This window comes from Anser brachyrhynchus (genome assembly GCF_964034855.1).
Source record: "Anser brachyrhynchus genome assembly, chromosome: 5".
NCBI lineage: Eukaryota > Metazoa > Chordata > Aves > Anseriformes > Anatidae > Anser > Anser brachyrhynchus.
The window spans coordinates 64,564,887-64,582,328 of record NC_137699.1 but is presented as its reverse complement, the minus strand read 5'-3'; the positions used below and the strand labels follow the sequence as shown (position 1 = coordinate 64,582,328).

The 17,442-nt window shown below is 49.8% G+C and overlaps 1 protein-coding gene across 3 annotated transcripts in view; it reads right to left on the bottom strand.

Annotated features, from left to right (window-relative positions):
- Positions 1–17,442, bottom strand: part of MDGA2 (MAM domain containing glycosylphosphatidylinositol anchor 2) — a 324,296-nt gene that overhangs the window by 211,218 nt on the left and 95,636 nt on the right. For all 3 annotated transcript variants that reach the window (XM_080592726.1, XM_080592727.1, XM_080592728.1), the window contains one exon: positions 13,811–13,950. In XM_080592726.1, the coding sequence (XP_080448852.1) occupies positions 13,811–13,950 (140 nt within the window). The remainder of the gene's footprint in view (positions 1–13,810; positions 13,951–17,442) is intronic.

Genomic DNA, 17,442 nt, shown 5'->3' with positions numbered 1-17,442 from the left:
CCGGGAACAGTTCCCACATACCAACAGAACTGCGAACAGACATTAATTGAAAAAAGAACCTAGTTCAGCTTGCAACGAAGAATAAAAGGACAGGGGTAAGGGAGCAAATTTGTTCAGCAAAAGCTAAGGATAACACCCCAATATCAAGCAACAATGAGCAGAGATTTCCAAAGGGAAGATACCATCAAACCAGTGAGTATTTAAAACTGGAAAAGTTGATAGCACAAGGAAAAGGTGCTACAGCCATTTATTCAGCATTCCCCAGTACACAGACATGATCCATCCCCAAAAGCACTTCTGCACTGAGGAGTTTAATGAGGCTTTGGACATCGCACTGCATGTTTATTGTTCAAGCCCTAATGCACTTTTGGAGCTGGAAAGGGCGCGCAGGGCAAGCTGGTGCCTGGAGGCTGGTGGGGATGCTGCAATGAGCCCACCCAGCAGCCCCAGTAGGGCTCTGCTGCCACCATGAGCGCGTGGTTCTTGGTCTATTAAAGTTGCACTGCGGCATTAAAATAGAAGCTTTGAGCTCAATTAGCTCTGAGCTTTCCCTTCCTTCTATATTAAGCCACCACAATTATGAATATAAAACATTTCCTCCCCAAAAAGTCCACACCCCAATGAATCACCAAAAGCTACCCTAAGGGCTCAGAAAATCATTGCCAGAGACCAAGAGAACCACAGCAATTATAGCACAGCTTTTTGGGTTGCTTTAATTTTCAACATCTTTTTACGAGGAAACAACAAAACAGAGGAGGCAGCAGAACTAAGCTGCCATCCACCCAAAGTTACATGGCAAAGCCTTCTCTGACTGTACGGCTGGCTGGCTCTCAGGGTTGTCAGCCTGGAAGGGTTATTATTTGTTTTTTATTGTGATTTTACTTTCTTTGGATCGTGTGCAAATTTCCTTGATTTTACAAGAGATTTTTAGTTAATTATGTATTTACCTAGTTAGCATAATTGTCTTCAATTATGTAATTAGTGTTCATATGTGTAATCATTTGAACATGTAATTATATCTAATTACACCATTAAAACGTGCAAGTCATAAATATCTTTATCATTTTGATTGATAGACATACAGGGAGGAAAAAAAAAACTCACTTGTTATTTTTATCTCCTGGATCCTGAAATCTGCAAGAGTAAGAGGATTCAGCCTGTAATGTTGCTGTAATTATTTACAAGGACCTATCAAGACTACACCAAGGTTCTGCTTTCCAAGCAGAGGTAGAAAGAGTCAACCCACTCAGAAAGAAGGAGCAGTCACCCAGCGTAGAAGAACTTCTGTAATAAAAATGCTAACAAGAATAATCTGGGAAACACTTTTTTTTGGTGCCTAATTATGAAGCTGTTACGCAGAACAATAGCAGCCTGCACCGGAGACAGCACAGAGCAAAACGCACACAAGTTGTTCCTGTTCGTCTCGGTGGATGGCTTTTGCACCCTAGAAAGGAATTTTAAAGCTGTGTACTTTTGAGCCACCTCTAAGACAACCAACTATAGAATCACAGAACATCCCAAATTAGAAGGGACCCACAGGGATCAGCCAAGTCCAACTCCACACAGCACCACCCAAAAATCAGACCCCATGTCTGAGAGCACTGCCCAGTGCCCGACCACCTCTGGGTGCAGAACCTTTCCCTAACCCCCAGCCTGACCCTCCCCTGTCCCAGCCCCATGCCGTTCCCTCGGGTCCTGTCGCTGTCCCCAGAGAGCAGAGCTCAGCGCCTGCCCCTCCGCTCCCCCATTTCCTCACGTGCCATTCCTTCGTCCTTTTCCCGATCTCCGTATTCTCTCCATTGTGGAAGTTCCTTTTTCTACCCCAGCCCTGCCTGAAGTGATTAAGTTCAGTCTTGTGCAGCATCTCTGGTCTAAGCTTTTCTGTATCTAAATTAGCACTTGAAAGGTGCCGGCATGTCAACTGACGATAGATACCCCATGGCAGCTCCTTCCTGCTATCGTGCCAGATTTTGGTGTTATCAATGCTGCAGGCACCTCCCGTTCAAAGAGCTCCATGGTGCTTCAAGGAACAGTCTTGCGCATGCACCTGAAATGCTCTGACGATGGTTAATACAAAGTCTAGCAATATTACCTGGAAGGTGCTTCCTAATCGGTGTAGCCACACTTAACAGCTCCATGACATTTTTAGTTTTGTTCCCCCCCAGTGGCTGCCACCTTTTTTTACGCTGTGCACCCTGCGGTACAGTATGAGGCCTGGTACCTGGCAAATACCAAATGAATTAGGACAGTGACAGCTGAGTCTTCTTGTAATTGCTTTTGGCTGGAAAGGCAAACATTTACACACAGATTAAACAGTTAAGCTTATTTGAAGTTCAGCTTCTCTTCTTCAGGTTCAGATTTCTTTTCTTTATTACGATACAAAGCAGTCTCTTAAAAACAACAACAACCCCCCCAAAAAATGCATGTGCCTAAGCTGACTACAAAGGCTGGGGAGGGGGCACGAAGCTCTACAACAGCTCTTCAGCTCCTCTGAGGAGCAGGCCACGATTACAGAGCATCCTTCGGCACAAGGCGCCTGCTTCTCCCCCCGGTAAGCTCGCTGGCACTGCGCAGAGCACCCAGACACAGGCACTCAGTTTAGAGGGACATAAGGAAAAGGCTCTGAGGAGGAATTAAGCTTTGGATGTTCAGGGAACGAACTGCCAGTCACAGAAGTACAGGCTGGTCTTCCAGCAGTGTCCCCCTGAAGGGCATCGCCTCTAGAGCCAAACGCTGGAGTCGAGCAGAGAAGGCACCAGTGTGAGCGTGGAGTCACACTGCGCCTCCTCGGGGGCACCACGACGTGTCTGCACTCTTGGGTCAAACATATTTCATTACTGGGAAAGAACTCAGATGGGCAGCAAAACTAACACCTTCTCCAACCACGAACACTTCTGGCTGCTATGGGAGAAAAGACCAGGAGCTCGCCGCTCCCAGGTTTTATTCCCAGATACAGAACACATCTTGTACGATATCCAAAGGAACAGGAACGATTTCCCCCTCTGCTCCAGAAAAATCATGTTCAAGCGTTTCTTTAGGAGTTATCTTTCCACAGACCGGCTACCAGAACGTGCTGCTGCTTCAGCCACAGCAGATCTGCACGCTCTGCCAGATCCCCCGGGTTACTAAATTCTCTCTTTGTTCAACAAACAGATTCTTTCTCCGCTTTTCAGTGAGCAAGACCTCACAGAAACAGACCTTATTCCAAAACCACCTGCCTCATTTTTGACAATGAAACTAGTATGCTCAACAGCCATGGAAAAAATAGCTACTTCTGCAGCTTCCCAAGGCGATTTGTCCATCCTTTCAGCCAACTTCCTACCTTTGTTTGAGAGCCATTTAGAAAAAGGAAAACAAAAGCTGAGGGTGGACAGCCAGAAACCAATGGTTGCAGAGCAGGCTGGGGGAAAGACCCAAGGAAAGGAGAGAAGAAAGAGGCGATCCGTTTAGAGGAGAAACATTCATATTTCAGTAAGCTGGAAAATTTTGCTCTTCTCATTCTGACGATGGGAGATTCGTGCTCTGTGTTCTTCAGAAACTTTCTGTAGGGGATTTTTGGCAGCTTTTAAGCTTCCACAAGGGTCAGTCTGAAGCTGGTACGGTAAAAATCACCAGCCTGGATATCATTTCCAACTCTGCGTGATTCTCTGATAGTCTCATTTCAGTGATTGCTGGTGCTTTAGCAGCCGTAAGCTCAATATTCTCATCTAAGAGAGAGTGACTGAAATTTATACTTCACTTGCCCTGATGCTGCATTTATCTTGATTTAAAGTGACCTCTTTCCTCTACCAGTTCCAGGCCCTTTTTAGAAACCTGCAAACATATTTCTTGTCAAGAGACAGCAGCCTCCTGGAACCAGGAGAATCTGCAAGATACGAATGGTCAAATTGTTCAGAATAAACCCACCAAGGAGCTTAATTTCTTCATCAGCTTGCAAACCACATGTCTTTTAATCCAGCTTCATGGAGACGATAGGTTGAATGGCTTTAAAACACATTTCTTCCTGTGGCATATTCACGAAATATTCAGTGGGGCTACGTGCTGTTTGCAGCATACGACTGATTTACCACATCAAATTGATGTCATTCAAGAAAGGATTACATTTTAATAATTACTAGCCACAGTAAAGGATGAAACAAGCAGAAAAAATAATGAACAATAAGCCCTCAGGTCTGGATGTGAATTCGTGGGAACAAAAAAAGAATAGCCAGACATTTGGCAAACATTTATGTAGACACAGGAAAGAAGAAGAGTCACATTTTTCTCAAAACAAAGACCCAGCCCCAAGACCCGAGTGAATAACCACTTTAACAACCCACCAGCAGAAAGTGCCGGTGTCAGAGGTTTGGCAGAATTGCGTGTGGAAGCAGGTGGTCCTCCCGGTGCCAAGGCCCGCAGCAAGGGAGGCTCCATTCCAGGGGAAAGCCAGCTCGAGACAAAACAAAAAGCAGCTCCATTTAAAGTTGAAAGCCTGCTCAGAAGGACGGCCTGCCACGAAGCTGGGAAGGCTTCTGGACTCCCAGAGAGGGAACAATTGTTGTCTTCATGAGGACGAGAGCGCGCAGCGCAGCCCCGCAGGGAAGGCCACGCGCCGCCTGCAGGCGCTGCCGCAGCATCGAGCCCAGGGGCTCAGAGCCCGGGTGCACAGGGGCAGTGAGGGTGCTGTGCCTTTCTTGTCACCACCAAACGCTTCTGCACCCCTTGGCGTGGTGGAGAAGAGGCTGCACAGCTCCCACATTACAAGGGCAACTCCACCCACCCTTTTCTGTGTGACTCTCCTGTCCACAGGCACCAGCAGGGATCAACGACTTCACTGAGTTTTTAGTGTGAGATTGCTCTAGGCAAGGGCTTCAGGTCCAAAGCATAATTTGGAGAAAGTGGTTTGTTTTCTCTCCCAGCTTGTTTTTTTAGGAAGACAAACCCTTCCCCGTTGATGCCCCAGTCAGCAGAAACGGCTGGGTCTCAGCACCTCTGAACCTCCCTCCTTTCACTTCACCGCCTCTGCCTGCTCCCGCTTCAAGGTTTTCCAGCCATCATCAATAAAGACTTTCCTCCCGCGGCTGAGGCTTTGCAAGATTTAGCACTGAGACAACACAAAGATATCAACAAGGAAGTTTAGCAGCAGGCTGAGGCAACTTTTGAAACTCCCGCTGCCCACGGGAGGTCGGTGAGCGCGGTGCTGCCGCCGCCTTCTCCCGGCTCCGCCAGGCACAGTTCTTGCTTGCCAAGCAGCCAGGCGGCTCCGTCAGCAGGCACGCAACTGGGGCACTTCACGGGAACACCCCCATTATTTGAAATGCATGACGTAGCAATTACTTAGTGCGGTGAGCGAAGCCTCCTCTAATGTTTCAGAGCAGGATCCTACCTTCACCTTATTAGCGCGCGCAAAGAAAGAATTAACGTTTTCTGGTTCTCCGTCCATTAAAATGTGAAGAGCAGCGTTTCAGAAAACAAACAAACGAAAAAAAGGAAAACATGTGATGTTCTCTTTGATCGGCTGGAAGTGAAACATGAAAGGCTCCTTTGAGGCAAAGTGGATACTACTTTTTCTGTTTTAATTGGTAGGAATTCTTATTAACTAACTGCTGATGTGGCCAAAGAAAGCGATTTGTGGGGAGGGGGTTCCTTACCCTGAACAGCTGCTTTCCCATTGCCTTCTGCATATCATTATTACAATAATTGCACTCTTATTAGGGAAATTGATGATGATTTCATGCAACACTCCTCAGTTCACGGAAAGACTTTACAAATGTTCAGTGAACACCTGACAAAACCCAGCCTGACTCACGACTAAATTAGCCTGCATTTTATGCTGAAAACCCCCTCCTAAACGTTTGACTCAATAAACCTCACGTTTAGCTGTGAAGGGCATGTATTTCTATCATTCTTCAGCACTAAAAGAAACGTGATTAAAATTTCCATGCCGTTTTTGCCGTTGATGCTACGACCGGTTAATTTGATGCTTTCTTCCTGAAGTGCCGCACCTGAGTCCACACCTCCGTGGAGCACTGCACACGCGCTCGGTGCTCACCACAGCATTCCCCTGCTCTGACAGGAGAAATAAACATTTAGGACAGAAATCACAGCGTCCCCACAGCCGGAATACATCGGAGGGCAAACCAGCAGGAGCCCCTTGGCGTTTCACGGGGCTGCTCAGGACAGAGGTGCTCGTGCACCGGAGCGCGTCGCTATCTGAGCGCCCGGCACGCCGACAGCGCTGCTCTGCGTGAAGGGTGCAGTGAACCTCTGCACAGATGCTGGGGCCAACTGAAGAGCTATTTTTTGCAGCAATAGCAGCTTTTGGAATCAAACAAGGAATATACAAGGAACAGCTTATAACCTGCAAGGAAAATATTTGGTCTTTGGAGGGGGGGAATAAACACAAAGTTTGGCTTATTCCTACCCCTTGCTTGAGAGGAAAAAAAATACATCCCCTGCCCTGAAATATCACAGTTCTCCTGTCTTGCCTATTGCTTCCTTCAGCAACAGGCTTGCTCAATCAAACCCCACTGTACCACAGTGCTGGATAATTAAAATCAATCGATTACTTCGTCTGCAGTACAGACCTGCAATACAAACCCCGTCACCCGCCCACTGTGGAAAACGGCTGTGACAGCATGGGTGCGAGACAGGCCAGCCCTGCACAGCCAGCCAGTCCGGATGTGGCTTCGCCCCGAGGGACCCACACCCTGCACGTGATCTGAGAACGGCCCCTGGCAGCCACCACTGCTCTTCCTGGAGGCCAGGGTGCTGCAGAAGGAACCTCGGTGCTCACGAATACACCTTGCGCAGCAAAAATGCCCGAGCTCCCCGGGAGCAGGGCGTGCACGCCTGTCTCACCCAGCCGCTATGCGTGGCAGGGAAGGCACGACACTGAACTGCTCACAGAGTAAGCCCTGCGCGGCTTCTGCCCCTTTCCAAGGTTCCCCTTCCCCTCCCGGCACAGCTATACCCACGGATGCAGGCAGAGGGAGGGCGAGCAGGGCCAGGAGCACTGGTGGCCTGTGAGACAGCCTCACCTAGGGCACCCCTCGCGCTGAGACCCAGGTGCAGACATGGGTGACCCCATAGGGCAGGAGCCTGTGGGGTGCCTCCCACCCCCCAGGAGCAGCCGCTGCCTCCAGCCGCCCCCAAAACCCCAGCCCAGGCTGGGGAACAGACACGGGGACCCTTCCCCCCACACAGCACATTGTGCATCTCAGAACGTGACGGGGTCACGTAAGCCGAGGTTTGACAGCACACGGATCAGAAAGACGCAGAAAAAATCACTAAGTAACAAAAAACAAACAAAAAAAACCACTAACAGGCAGCCCCTGCTCCTTCAGGAGGTGCTGCTTCCTCCCCGGCCCCGTGTCCCTCCTTGCCCTGGGACAGGCACAGTCGCTGCCCCCCCAGCACGGGCTGCACCGACCACGGGGCGCTGGGCAGGGTGAGCCTAAGCCACATCCCTCCACATATGGGAAAGCCCCACTGGAGTAAATAAAATGTCAGCTATCAGCTGGATAAAGCAGCAAATATTCTACTTGCATCACAGGGGTAAGCAACCTTAGCACAGCCTCAGGTGCCTCTGCAGAGCTGACAGGCGAGCACTGCACAGAGCTCGGTTCCTAGGCTGGCATCTGAAAGGACGGGGCTGGGGGGATCAACTGCGGCTCCTCGCCTTGCAGCACACACAAACAGCCCCAGCAAGCCCACCGACACGCAGCCGTATCGCTCACAGTGCCCCGCGTCCCAAACAGGAAGGGAACTGCAGGATTCTGTTACAAAAAAATAATAATAATAATAAAAATAATAATTAAAGAAACCACCCACCTCTGGGTACTATCCTGAACACAGTAACTGATGACAAAATAGCATTTGCCCACCCACCATTAGCCTCACCTGAGCGTGGCTGCTGGCATTTTAAAAACTTAATCAAGAAAAATTAGTTTCTATGGCAACTAATGGTGCATTTAATAGATCAAGTAATGAGCGCTGTGTATAAGAATGCTGCAGGTTGTGACTAGCAGTATCAAACGCTGCGCAGTCACGGCACAGATAACCGGTGGGCACGCACTGAGTGCTGGGGTGCTCAGAGCTGTCAGGGTGAGCAGGAGCCGGGCGATGTTTTGGGGAACCACCGTGCACAAGCGTCTGTAATTCCCTCCCTCTGCAGTGCTGACTGCAGCCCTCTATTATTCTCTCCAGTGGGCTCATTGATATTGATGAGACCTGAAGAAATGTAACCAAATTACAGAACTGCTTCCCCTAGCGCCTCCAGCACTGTGCGCATCTCCGAATCTCCACCTGCCTGTAACTACCTGTACGGAGGATGCTGCAGGTGGGAAACCGGGGTAAACTGAAGGCGTATTTTCAAAAGGTCTTTCAAAAAGGTCCTCAGAAACCTCTGTGTGGGTTCCGTGCACTCACTGGGCAGGCGCAGCGGGCACGACCGTACGGGTTACAGCCCCCAGGGCAGCAGCACTGCCCCCCGGCGTGGGGCACATCACTGGCAGAGGCACACGCAAGCTGTCAGCCCGCTACAGAACGACATCGGTTGGTTGGAAAGGTAAAAGCAACGCCTGGAAAGACAGAAGGAGTAACCGTGCACTCCCGTAAAGCGCACAGGAGCACTGACACGAAGGAGAGAAATAGGGCTGCTCCTCCCAGCCCTTGGATGACTTGGATGGTCAGCGGCCACCTTGCAAAACAGATGAAAGCCACATCTACAGCCTTCTGAGAGACTCGTCTTCCCTCGTTATGTATCCAAGGGGACCTGCAACACGGTGGGAAGGAAAACCAGACGGGCACTGTGCTGGTAACAGCGGTCCCCCAGCATCAGCAAGGTCTGCAGTCCTGGGGACGGTCCACGGGACGGTGAGGGTTGAGGAGAAAGGTGGCCAGTGCTTGCGATGGCCGAGCACACAGCCTTTGCAGACACCTCTGCTCCCAGCAATTTACAGCAGCGGTCGGAAGCTCACCCACAGGCACCTCTCTAAGCCGCACAGTCGCCACGCTCCTTTCGGGCCAAGAGGAAGGCAACGAGAAGACAAATGTCAGGCGAGAAGGCCTGACGTCCTCTACAGCCAGGCAGAGGGCTCAGCTGGGTCCTGCTGAACCTCCCCCAGGCTCGGCTTCTTGAGAAGATCCACTAAGTAGTGCTGGCATCTTCAGCCCATCGCCAGCTCTGGCACTTGCCTGCCTGCCATCTGGCTGAGACCTTCAGGGGATCCAGAGTAGGAAAGTTCACATATTTTCTTCTTCTAACCATTAGATGCTTGGCTTTTAATCTGCCTCTCAGCAGTTGTGGAGACCTACTGTGAGCTCAGGATCAGGAAAGAAGGTGAATAATGCTAATTGGTTCCAATAACAAGAAAAAAAAAGTCTTTGTTAAGCAGAGTGCATGATTTTAAAGTCCCTCTAATACTGCAGGTGTAGTTGACTGTAGCTCCAAACCTCTAGTTTCTGAGATGCTCTGTTACCAAACTCTGCTTTGAACAGGACCAGAACTTTCTGCTTTAGCATTTGCACCCAGTGTTAAATGCTGTCCCTAGACCTGGAGGTTTGCAGAAGACAGTTCCGGAGTTTCACTTTGAGGACCCTAAAGGAATCTTGTTACGGATACAAGCCTTACGTTCAGTGTGGTGGGTTTGTCCGAGCACTGCTGCTTGGCTTCTGTACCTCGCGGAGCAGAACTGGGAGCAGGCGGGAGCAGGCACTCCGCTCGTGAGCCAGAACAACGCTTGTTCAGACTGGAGCCCAAAATTCACCTCCCATCTCCATGCAGTGGGGACTGCACGTGGGTTTAAGGACGGGACTTGGCAACCTCCATGTAGCTTTAATGCCCCTGCCTGCAGTGGCCTGAGCACTACCAGAAGACACCAGGCAGGACAACGGGTGGCACGCACGGGAGGCACCTTGAGGTGCGCCAGGTTGCTGCTTGGCCCGGTGCAAAGGTGCTGGTCCTGCTCCAGGAGTCCCTGTCACACTGACGTGGTGCTTCTGCTCCACACAACACCCAGCAGCCTTTATCTCAGGCAAGAAGTCCCCGTGGTCCCTGTCCAGCTGCCACTGAAGTGTGAAGAGCAGCAGTGGACAGCGGTGGGCACAGACTGAGCACAGGGCATGTTCCTGGGCCCCGGGCAGGTGGTGAAAAAGAGCAAAGCAGGTGATGGCAATTAATCAGTCCAAATCATCTGGCAAAAACAACGCCTTTGAGGCAGTATTAGCAGTGGTACTGCACACGGTGCACATATGCAGTGGCGGTCCTGAAGGAACCTCAGACAAGACCTCTCCACCAGGAGTAACCCCGCGGGGTGACACAGGGGGTGTCTCCCCTCCCCTCAGCTTCCTCCTCTGTCTTCTCCTTCCACCAGCACCTGGCTTTCTCTGCCAAAGGATGGACAAGAAGCTTCCTCCATGAACCGACCATCTCACCTCAACACCCTTACCCCTTCACAAGCTTTCTCTCCTCTTTTCTCCATACCACACGGTTTTTGCCTCGCAGGCCCACAAGCATGTGCAAGACCAAGCCCTGATGGCACGGGCACAACTGCTGGGCAGACGCCCCCCAGCAATGGGGAGCCAAATCCACGAGACGGTTGAGCTTTCAAGCACCTTTGGTAAAGTTTGGTCTTCCTCCCAGCACCAGGTTACCCAGCTCAGCTTCTCCACTCGCTGTGTTTGTGCTGCCACGTCTCCTCTAGCAGCCATCCTGTGCAGCGTCACTGCATCTGCTGCTTGTAGAAACCAGCTGAAAGCAACTGAGAGCATCGCACTTCGGGACACTTCCCTTCTCAGCCCAGATTTTCCCTGAGAAGCATCTGTCTTTTGCTCCCCGTCACCGATGGTGAAGAGAAACATCCTCCCACCCGAGGGTGCGTGGAGCAGCTCAGTGCTCCCACCCTGGGCCCAAGAGGCAAGGCTGGGCTAAGGAGCCTGCTGCTGCACTGAGGACTGCTTCAGACTCCTTTATAACTTTTTTGATCCTTATTTACTATTCACATGAGGGTTTAATACTCGTTCACAGCAACAGCCTGACAGGAGTAGATGAAAACTGATGGGGGATTTTATAAATGCCTGGCACAGAGTTGCTTACTAACAGCATTTAAAACAAATGAGTTTCTGTGTTTGCCAATAATAATTGAAAAAGTCTGAGAAACACACGCAAGTTGAAGAGTATTCTTAAAATAGACACATTATTACCTGCTTTATTACCTCACTTCCTAGGGTCTGATGAAATAAAAATGTAACTTATCATTTTGAAAATAATTTCTACAAACTATAATCAAACTATATCTTGTCAAGTTTCCCAGACCGATTCTGCTCAAATAAAAGAGGACTGCTAAAGAATAAATGCTGCACCATCCCTCCCAGCCAGCCGCTGCCTCTTGGTCACAAAGGAGACGCTGCAGAGCTCCCCTGAAGATCCAGGCCCATAAAGCAGGATGTATCCAACAAGCAATATAAAAAAAATACCTTACACTGGCTGTATTTAAAATACCCAGGAGTAATTATTGACAGGTAAGAGTAGTTTTATGGCAGCTGGAAACAGCGGGCTCCGGCGTGCTGATTTTACATCCATCCCCATCTCCTGCCTGAACTTGATCGGTGCTTTTCCCCAGTAGCCCCATTGACAAAAGCAACACAAACATTGGTGAGATTCATCACGGGCTTGTTTAAGAGCAGGCAGATTTTATGGGAAACGAGTCCAAGGGAATCCAAGGGGCTACAGAACCCATAAAGGTGCGTGCCAAAGTTTAAACACAGCAATGCAAAGAAACAATAGTGTCTCAGCCTTTTTTTGTTGTTGTTGTTACTTTCTGGAGCACTAAAATTGAACGGAAATTTAATAGGAAGGTGATAAAAAGGCTAATGTTCAGACGCAGCCCTGGCAAGCCTCCTGTATTTTGCTGCAGAATCACCCATCTGAGACTACCAAAACTATCCCCCTGCTCTCAGGCAATTAATCTGAAAAAAAATATTGCAAGTCTTAGAGAGCTGTAACACGAAAGGGAGCACAAGAGAGCCGACTGAGGTGCTGGATGACGAAGAAAATCTATAAACAGGTAAAATGAAGAGAAATCAATTTTCTATCCTGAATCCCAGATGAGAAAATAGAGATTTTATGAAAAAGCAGCCATGTGGTTGCTTTCTTGATAAGAAGCTTTGGGTGTACAGCTTTTTGCATTTATTTTTTTTTTGATGCAGCAGCATCATAAGCTTTGTTAGTGCTTAAGACAGCACCTTTCATGGCTGGTCCAAAGCATTTACTGACAGATAAGGGCCCTGCTTGCTTTGAAGCCACCTGTGGCCTGCAGGCTGGAGAGGGGCCTTCGGTGTCTGCTGCTCCACGAGGCGCTCCCCCTTGCCGGGGGAGATGCTCTGGGAAAGAAACATTCTCCAAGGAAGCACACTTGAAATATCAATCTACCTTTATTCTGGTCTTTTCTGCCTGCACATAAGTGTGCTATTTATCTCCACGGAAAAGCACCTGCTACGCATCTAAAAAAGAAGTTAAATAAGCCCGAATAAGAGAAGTTTGGGCAGGCTGAAGGAATCCAACAGAACTCGAAGGCACTGAAAGCCAAATGTTTCAGAGGGGACTGGAGCAATCCTTTAGCCTGGGCAGATCCCATCCTCCCCACGCCGAGCAGCACCTCGCTCCCTAACCATGACCACCCCCTCAAGGCAGAGGGTTGTGAAGGGAGCGAGGTGCTGGAAAAAAGCTCTGTAAAAAAACTTCTGTTTTGTAAGAAAGTGCTCCCACCCAACTTCCGCAAGCACTTTTACCTCCTTTATTTTTAAATCTTCCCATTAAAATGGAAACAGCTATGGAGCACATGGCAGAGGATCAGCACATCCCTGCTTCCTGGAGCAACACCACTCGTCTCCAGAGGATTCCCCTTCCCCAGCTCCCACCCTGACGAGCGGCATTTCCCTGCTGCTGGGGCTCAACATCCCCGTCCTTTGGGTTGCAACAGAGATGCTTAATTTGCCACTGCACAGGGAAAACCCTTGCAAGGCATTCGAGCATTCAAAATCTCACACAAAAATGTGCACCATGAAACTTGGTTCTCCCAGCTAATACCAGTGCACCCTCAGCTCTCAGAACAGGGCTCGCTCAGCAGCAGAGCAAAATGAGAAGGCACAGCAGCAAAGGGAGCAGAGAGTAGGCTTGGTTCACGGAAAAGACTGAAGGAAAAGACGGAAACAGAAAAGCACAGTAGAGGTGAATTAAGCATTACATTTGCCCAGGGTCCTCACATAAAATAACCCCACAAAGTGCCCACAAGGGCAAAGAGGGGGGCGGTGATGGGGGGACACCAGGCAGCTGTGCCACAGGTTGACCAGACTCTCTAGCTTTGAATTTGATGCTATAGAACAGTGAGGCCTGGGAAAAGGTAGTTGCTTTCTGATTAACCTCCATTTTCTGCAGGACCACAATGCCATGGTCCGGACGATGGCCACGATGCAGGTGCACGGCGAGCTCCCCCCAGCTCCAGCCCTTCGCTCCGGTGCACACCATCTATGCTCAGCTGTTCCTGCCCCCGTGTTTGTATTTCCTTTCCTTCCACCAACCTCTACAAATATCAAGCACTCACACACCGGGACCCCGCGTTACAACATCAGTTTGCTGGGTTTAACACGTTCCCAGATATTAATTAAAAGAAAAAAGGCCGTAACCTTTTTAGCTCTTGATGCTTCTCCTGCAGCCCCCCAACACCCAACCCACAGCCCGGACGAGCCCTGCTCCAGCCTAGCACCGAGCAGCGGGTGAGGCAGCCCGGGCAGGCTGCGGGACAGGCAGGGACCGGCGGCGGGGGCTCACCTGTGGCCGAGGATGGCCCGTGACCAGGCAGGTCAGCTCCAGCGTCTCGCCCTCGCGGATGGTGTAGACCCGCTCCGAGTAGCGCTCCTCCTCGATGTTGCACGCCAGGCCCGAGTGCACGATGCGCACGGTGGGGGGGGCTGCAAGACCCAGAGAGAGAGAAAGCAGGTGAGCACCGCCGGCCCCCGGGGACCTGGCCGGAGCCCAGCACCCTGACCACGAAGCAGAGGCCTGGCCAGGAGCTGCGGGTGGGAGCCCAGCACCCCCACCACGCGGCACAGGCCTCTGCCTCCCCAGCGCACGTCCGCGCCCGAGGAGGTTGCCAGGGTTTTATTAACAGCCAGCGATCCCCTGGGCGAAGCCTTCACGAGCTCATTTGCAGTTGGGCTATTTTTGCTTCGATTTCCAAAAGAGCTCTCCGTTATTGTTCTTTTTATTATATATCTTTCTAAATGTATTATCACGCTCATTATGCAAATGAGATGCCTTAATTAAACCACTAAAGTTAAGCAGGAGAAGCGGTGGGGCTGGTACTGCTTCTTTTCTAAGTCAACCCTGAAATCCAGTGGCTGTCTGAGGGATCAGGGCTTGCAGTTTAAGTTCCTGCAGACCCCTTACTTTAATTTTCTTGTAAACACAGACCAAACTACAGCAAGGTATGCTGGTTTGCATGTTGTACACATATGAATACAGCAATGCTGTTCCTAACACTCCGTGTACAAATTACAGCTCTGTTTTAGCATTTTTCCCAAGGACGTCTCCTGGTTGTAAGATTATCTTTATTTCTGAAACATGAAACTCCCAATTCTAATATTTTTCAGAGTGTGGATCAATAGAAGAAAGCCGAGATCCCGTTACTGTCCTGCTGCCAAATGAAATAACAAATGCTAAGCAGCAGAAGAGAGAAATTGTGATTCTGCTAAGTTTTGAAGGCCCGGCATTTCACCCTCTCTCCTTGCCCATGTGCTGCTCCTGCTTGGTAAAGGTGGACAAATGCCGGTGCCCTAACCAAACCCTGAAGCCACCCACAGAAAGCCAGAGAGCAGAGCAAGCACCAACCCGGAATAATGATGCCATGAGCCACCGGTGGCAGGGCTTCTCCCCAGCACCCGCGCACCAGCTGCACGCTCCTGCCGTGAAAACCAACCGTGTGCTTTTACACCCATGATCCTGGCCCCGTCCAGCCCCTCAGCAGACCGACCACAGACATGTCCCCTCCGCTGTGCCCTTTGCCACCCCCGCCACCAGGCAGTGGGTGCAAACTCCGCACGTGGTCTCTGAACCGCAGCTCCAGCCTCCCTGGGCCACTCTCGGCGCTGCACATGGTGCCCAGCACGCCGCCCTGCTGGCTCTTTGGCATGCAGTCACTCGCCTGACACCCGCGGCAGGCACACACGGGACCCCAGCGGTGCATCGCTCCGGCACCCCACCAAGCCCCCATTGGCATAATCCCATCTAGGCTTGATGCAAGACAGCGGGTAACTCAAATCTCTGACCCTCGCTCTCCAGAAGCTGAAGAAAATGAGACTCGGGCACAGGATCCTGAGCAGGACAGCATCAGGGCAGCTCCAGAACAGGAAGAAAATTATTTCAGGCCACTATGACTAAGCCTGATACTCCCAGCTACCTCGCGTTGCTCCTGTCCATCTCAGTCTACCATAGTTAGATCATTTTTTGGTAAGGCTGGCCTAGGCTAACCTCTTCAGCATTTCTGAAACCTGTCATCTCTGCAGAGCACAGGCACAGGCAGAAGAGTTTTTGCAGGCAATGAACGGGTGCTTCCCGCACCACGGGTGTGCCCCCAAGTCCAAGGGCACACAGCGACAGCTCCAGAAGGCTGCCAGAGCAGCACAGACCCAGCCTGGGGGGACCGCTCAGAGCTCACCCAGCACAGGAGCAGAAAGCTTCCCCGTGCTCCTGGTCACCCACCAGACGTCAGACCCTCCCTCTGCAATGACCGAAGTGTCCTGGGTCAGGAGTCAGTCCCCTGTGTCGTTCTCTGACCTTAAAATACTTCGCTGAGTCTAAATTTATTTTCCTAGATAGAGCAGCAGCACTGATGCCCAGCGGTTGGCAGTCTTCCCTGTGCCAGGAGAGCTGCTCCCACTCCACGTGCCTGGAGCCATTGTAACGGGGGATTGTGCTTCAGAGCCTACTGCAGAGCCGGCACCAGCTGCATCCCGTGCGCTAGGACGTGGAACATCCTCCTCATCCTGCCGCACACAGCCATGGCACAACAGGGCCCTGGTCCACAGCGGGGGCTTTTACAATCTCCCACAACAAAAATCGTAAAATACTGAAACGTGAAAGCAGAGCCATGAGCAGAAAGGTAAAACAAGGTTCAGCACGGATCGTGAGACTTGTGATAAAATTAGAAGAGTCAGCAACATTATGCCAACATCCTGCTGCCTTTTAAATTCATATTACATTAATATTACATTTTAATTCATATTATATTCATATTACTTCAAATTACATTTGGAGCGTCCTTTGTTTTAATGTCTGTGCCACTGCTCCATATCCATTAGGATACCCATACCCACCGGGAAGGCAATATAGACCAAAAAAAGATATCCCCTTGGGTCTGACTACGGCAAAAGTATACTTTTCTTTCAGAAGAGATCAAATGAATAAAGGAAAATCAAAAATATTCTTACGTCTTTAAGTTTTAATGTCCTATGGTTCAGAACACACTGAGTCGTTATGAAATGTCACCTTCCTCTATGCCACGGGAATATTCATTACAGCTGCTTCTGAAATATGCCTCCAAGGATTTAATACCAGACGAGACATTAAAGTAATATATACTTGGCATTTATTTTGTTTGTGGCATTTTAGAAGAATTTGTCTTGTGATTATACACAGTAAATATTGCACGGAAGAATCCATCACGCGGCTGTCCTGGCGCTACGTGCGCACGACGCAGAGCTGAGCGGGAGGTGGGAAGGAGAAGCTGAACGACCAAACCAAGAACACCCCCTTGCTTTTGCTGCAAATAAGTTGTATGGCACCGAGAGAGTTCTTCTTCCAAATGAAAAATGGTGCCAATCTGACCTTTCTCCATGTCTCATTATATATTGATGTTGGGTAGGTCCCCATTATTAGCTGCTCTTTTCCAGCGATTTCAATTTATTCCCCCTTTCCATCTCTCCCGCACACACTTACACGCCCACACAAGCAATTTGGTTTCAACTTGCAACAGGTTCCCCAGACAGTAAAGAGCCAGGAAGAAAAAAAAAAAAAGTGTCATAAAATTTCTGTGAAGACAAAATTAGAAACTCCCGAAGTTGAATACATACTCAGGTATCTAGATACATTTAATAAAATTAAAAAAAAGGACAAAGCCGGTGCTGTGAGAAATGTTAGCTCAGCCAACTTCCACCTGAAACATGCAGTATAAAATTTATTTTCTGAATAAGCATTGGAGCAAGTAGAAAAGTGTTCTTCTAACCAAGCAAATAAAAAGCGAGAGCTAGCAAAATGCACAGAAAGGAGATGCTTTGTGCCTGGCAGCACGTTTCTGTTGCTGTGGTGCAAACAGGAGACCTCGGATGACTGCAGTGCCCCTGCCCGCCTTTTTGTTCAACGTGCTAGCACCTCTCCCGACCTTAATCACAAAATTTTCAGTATAT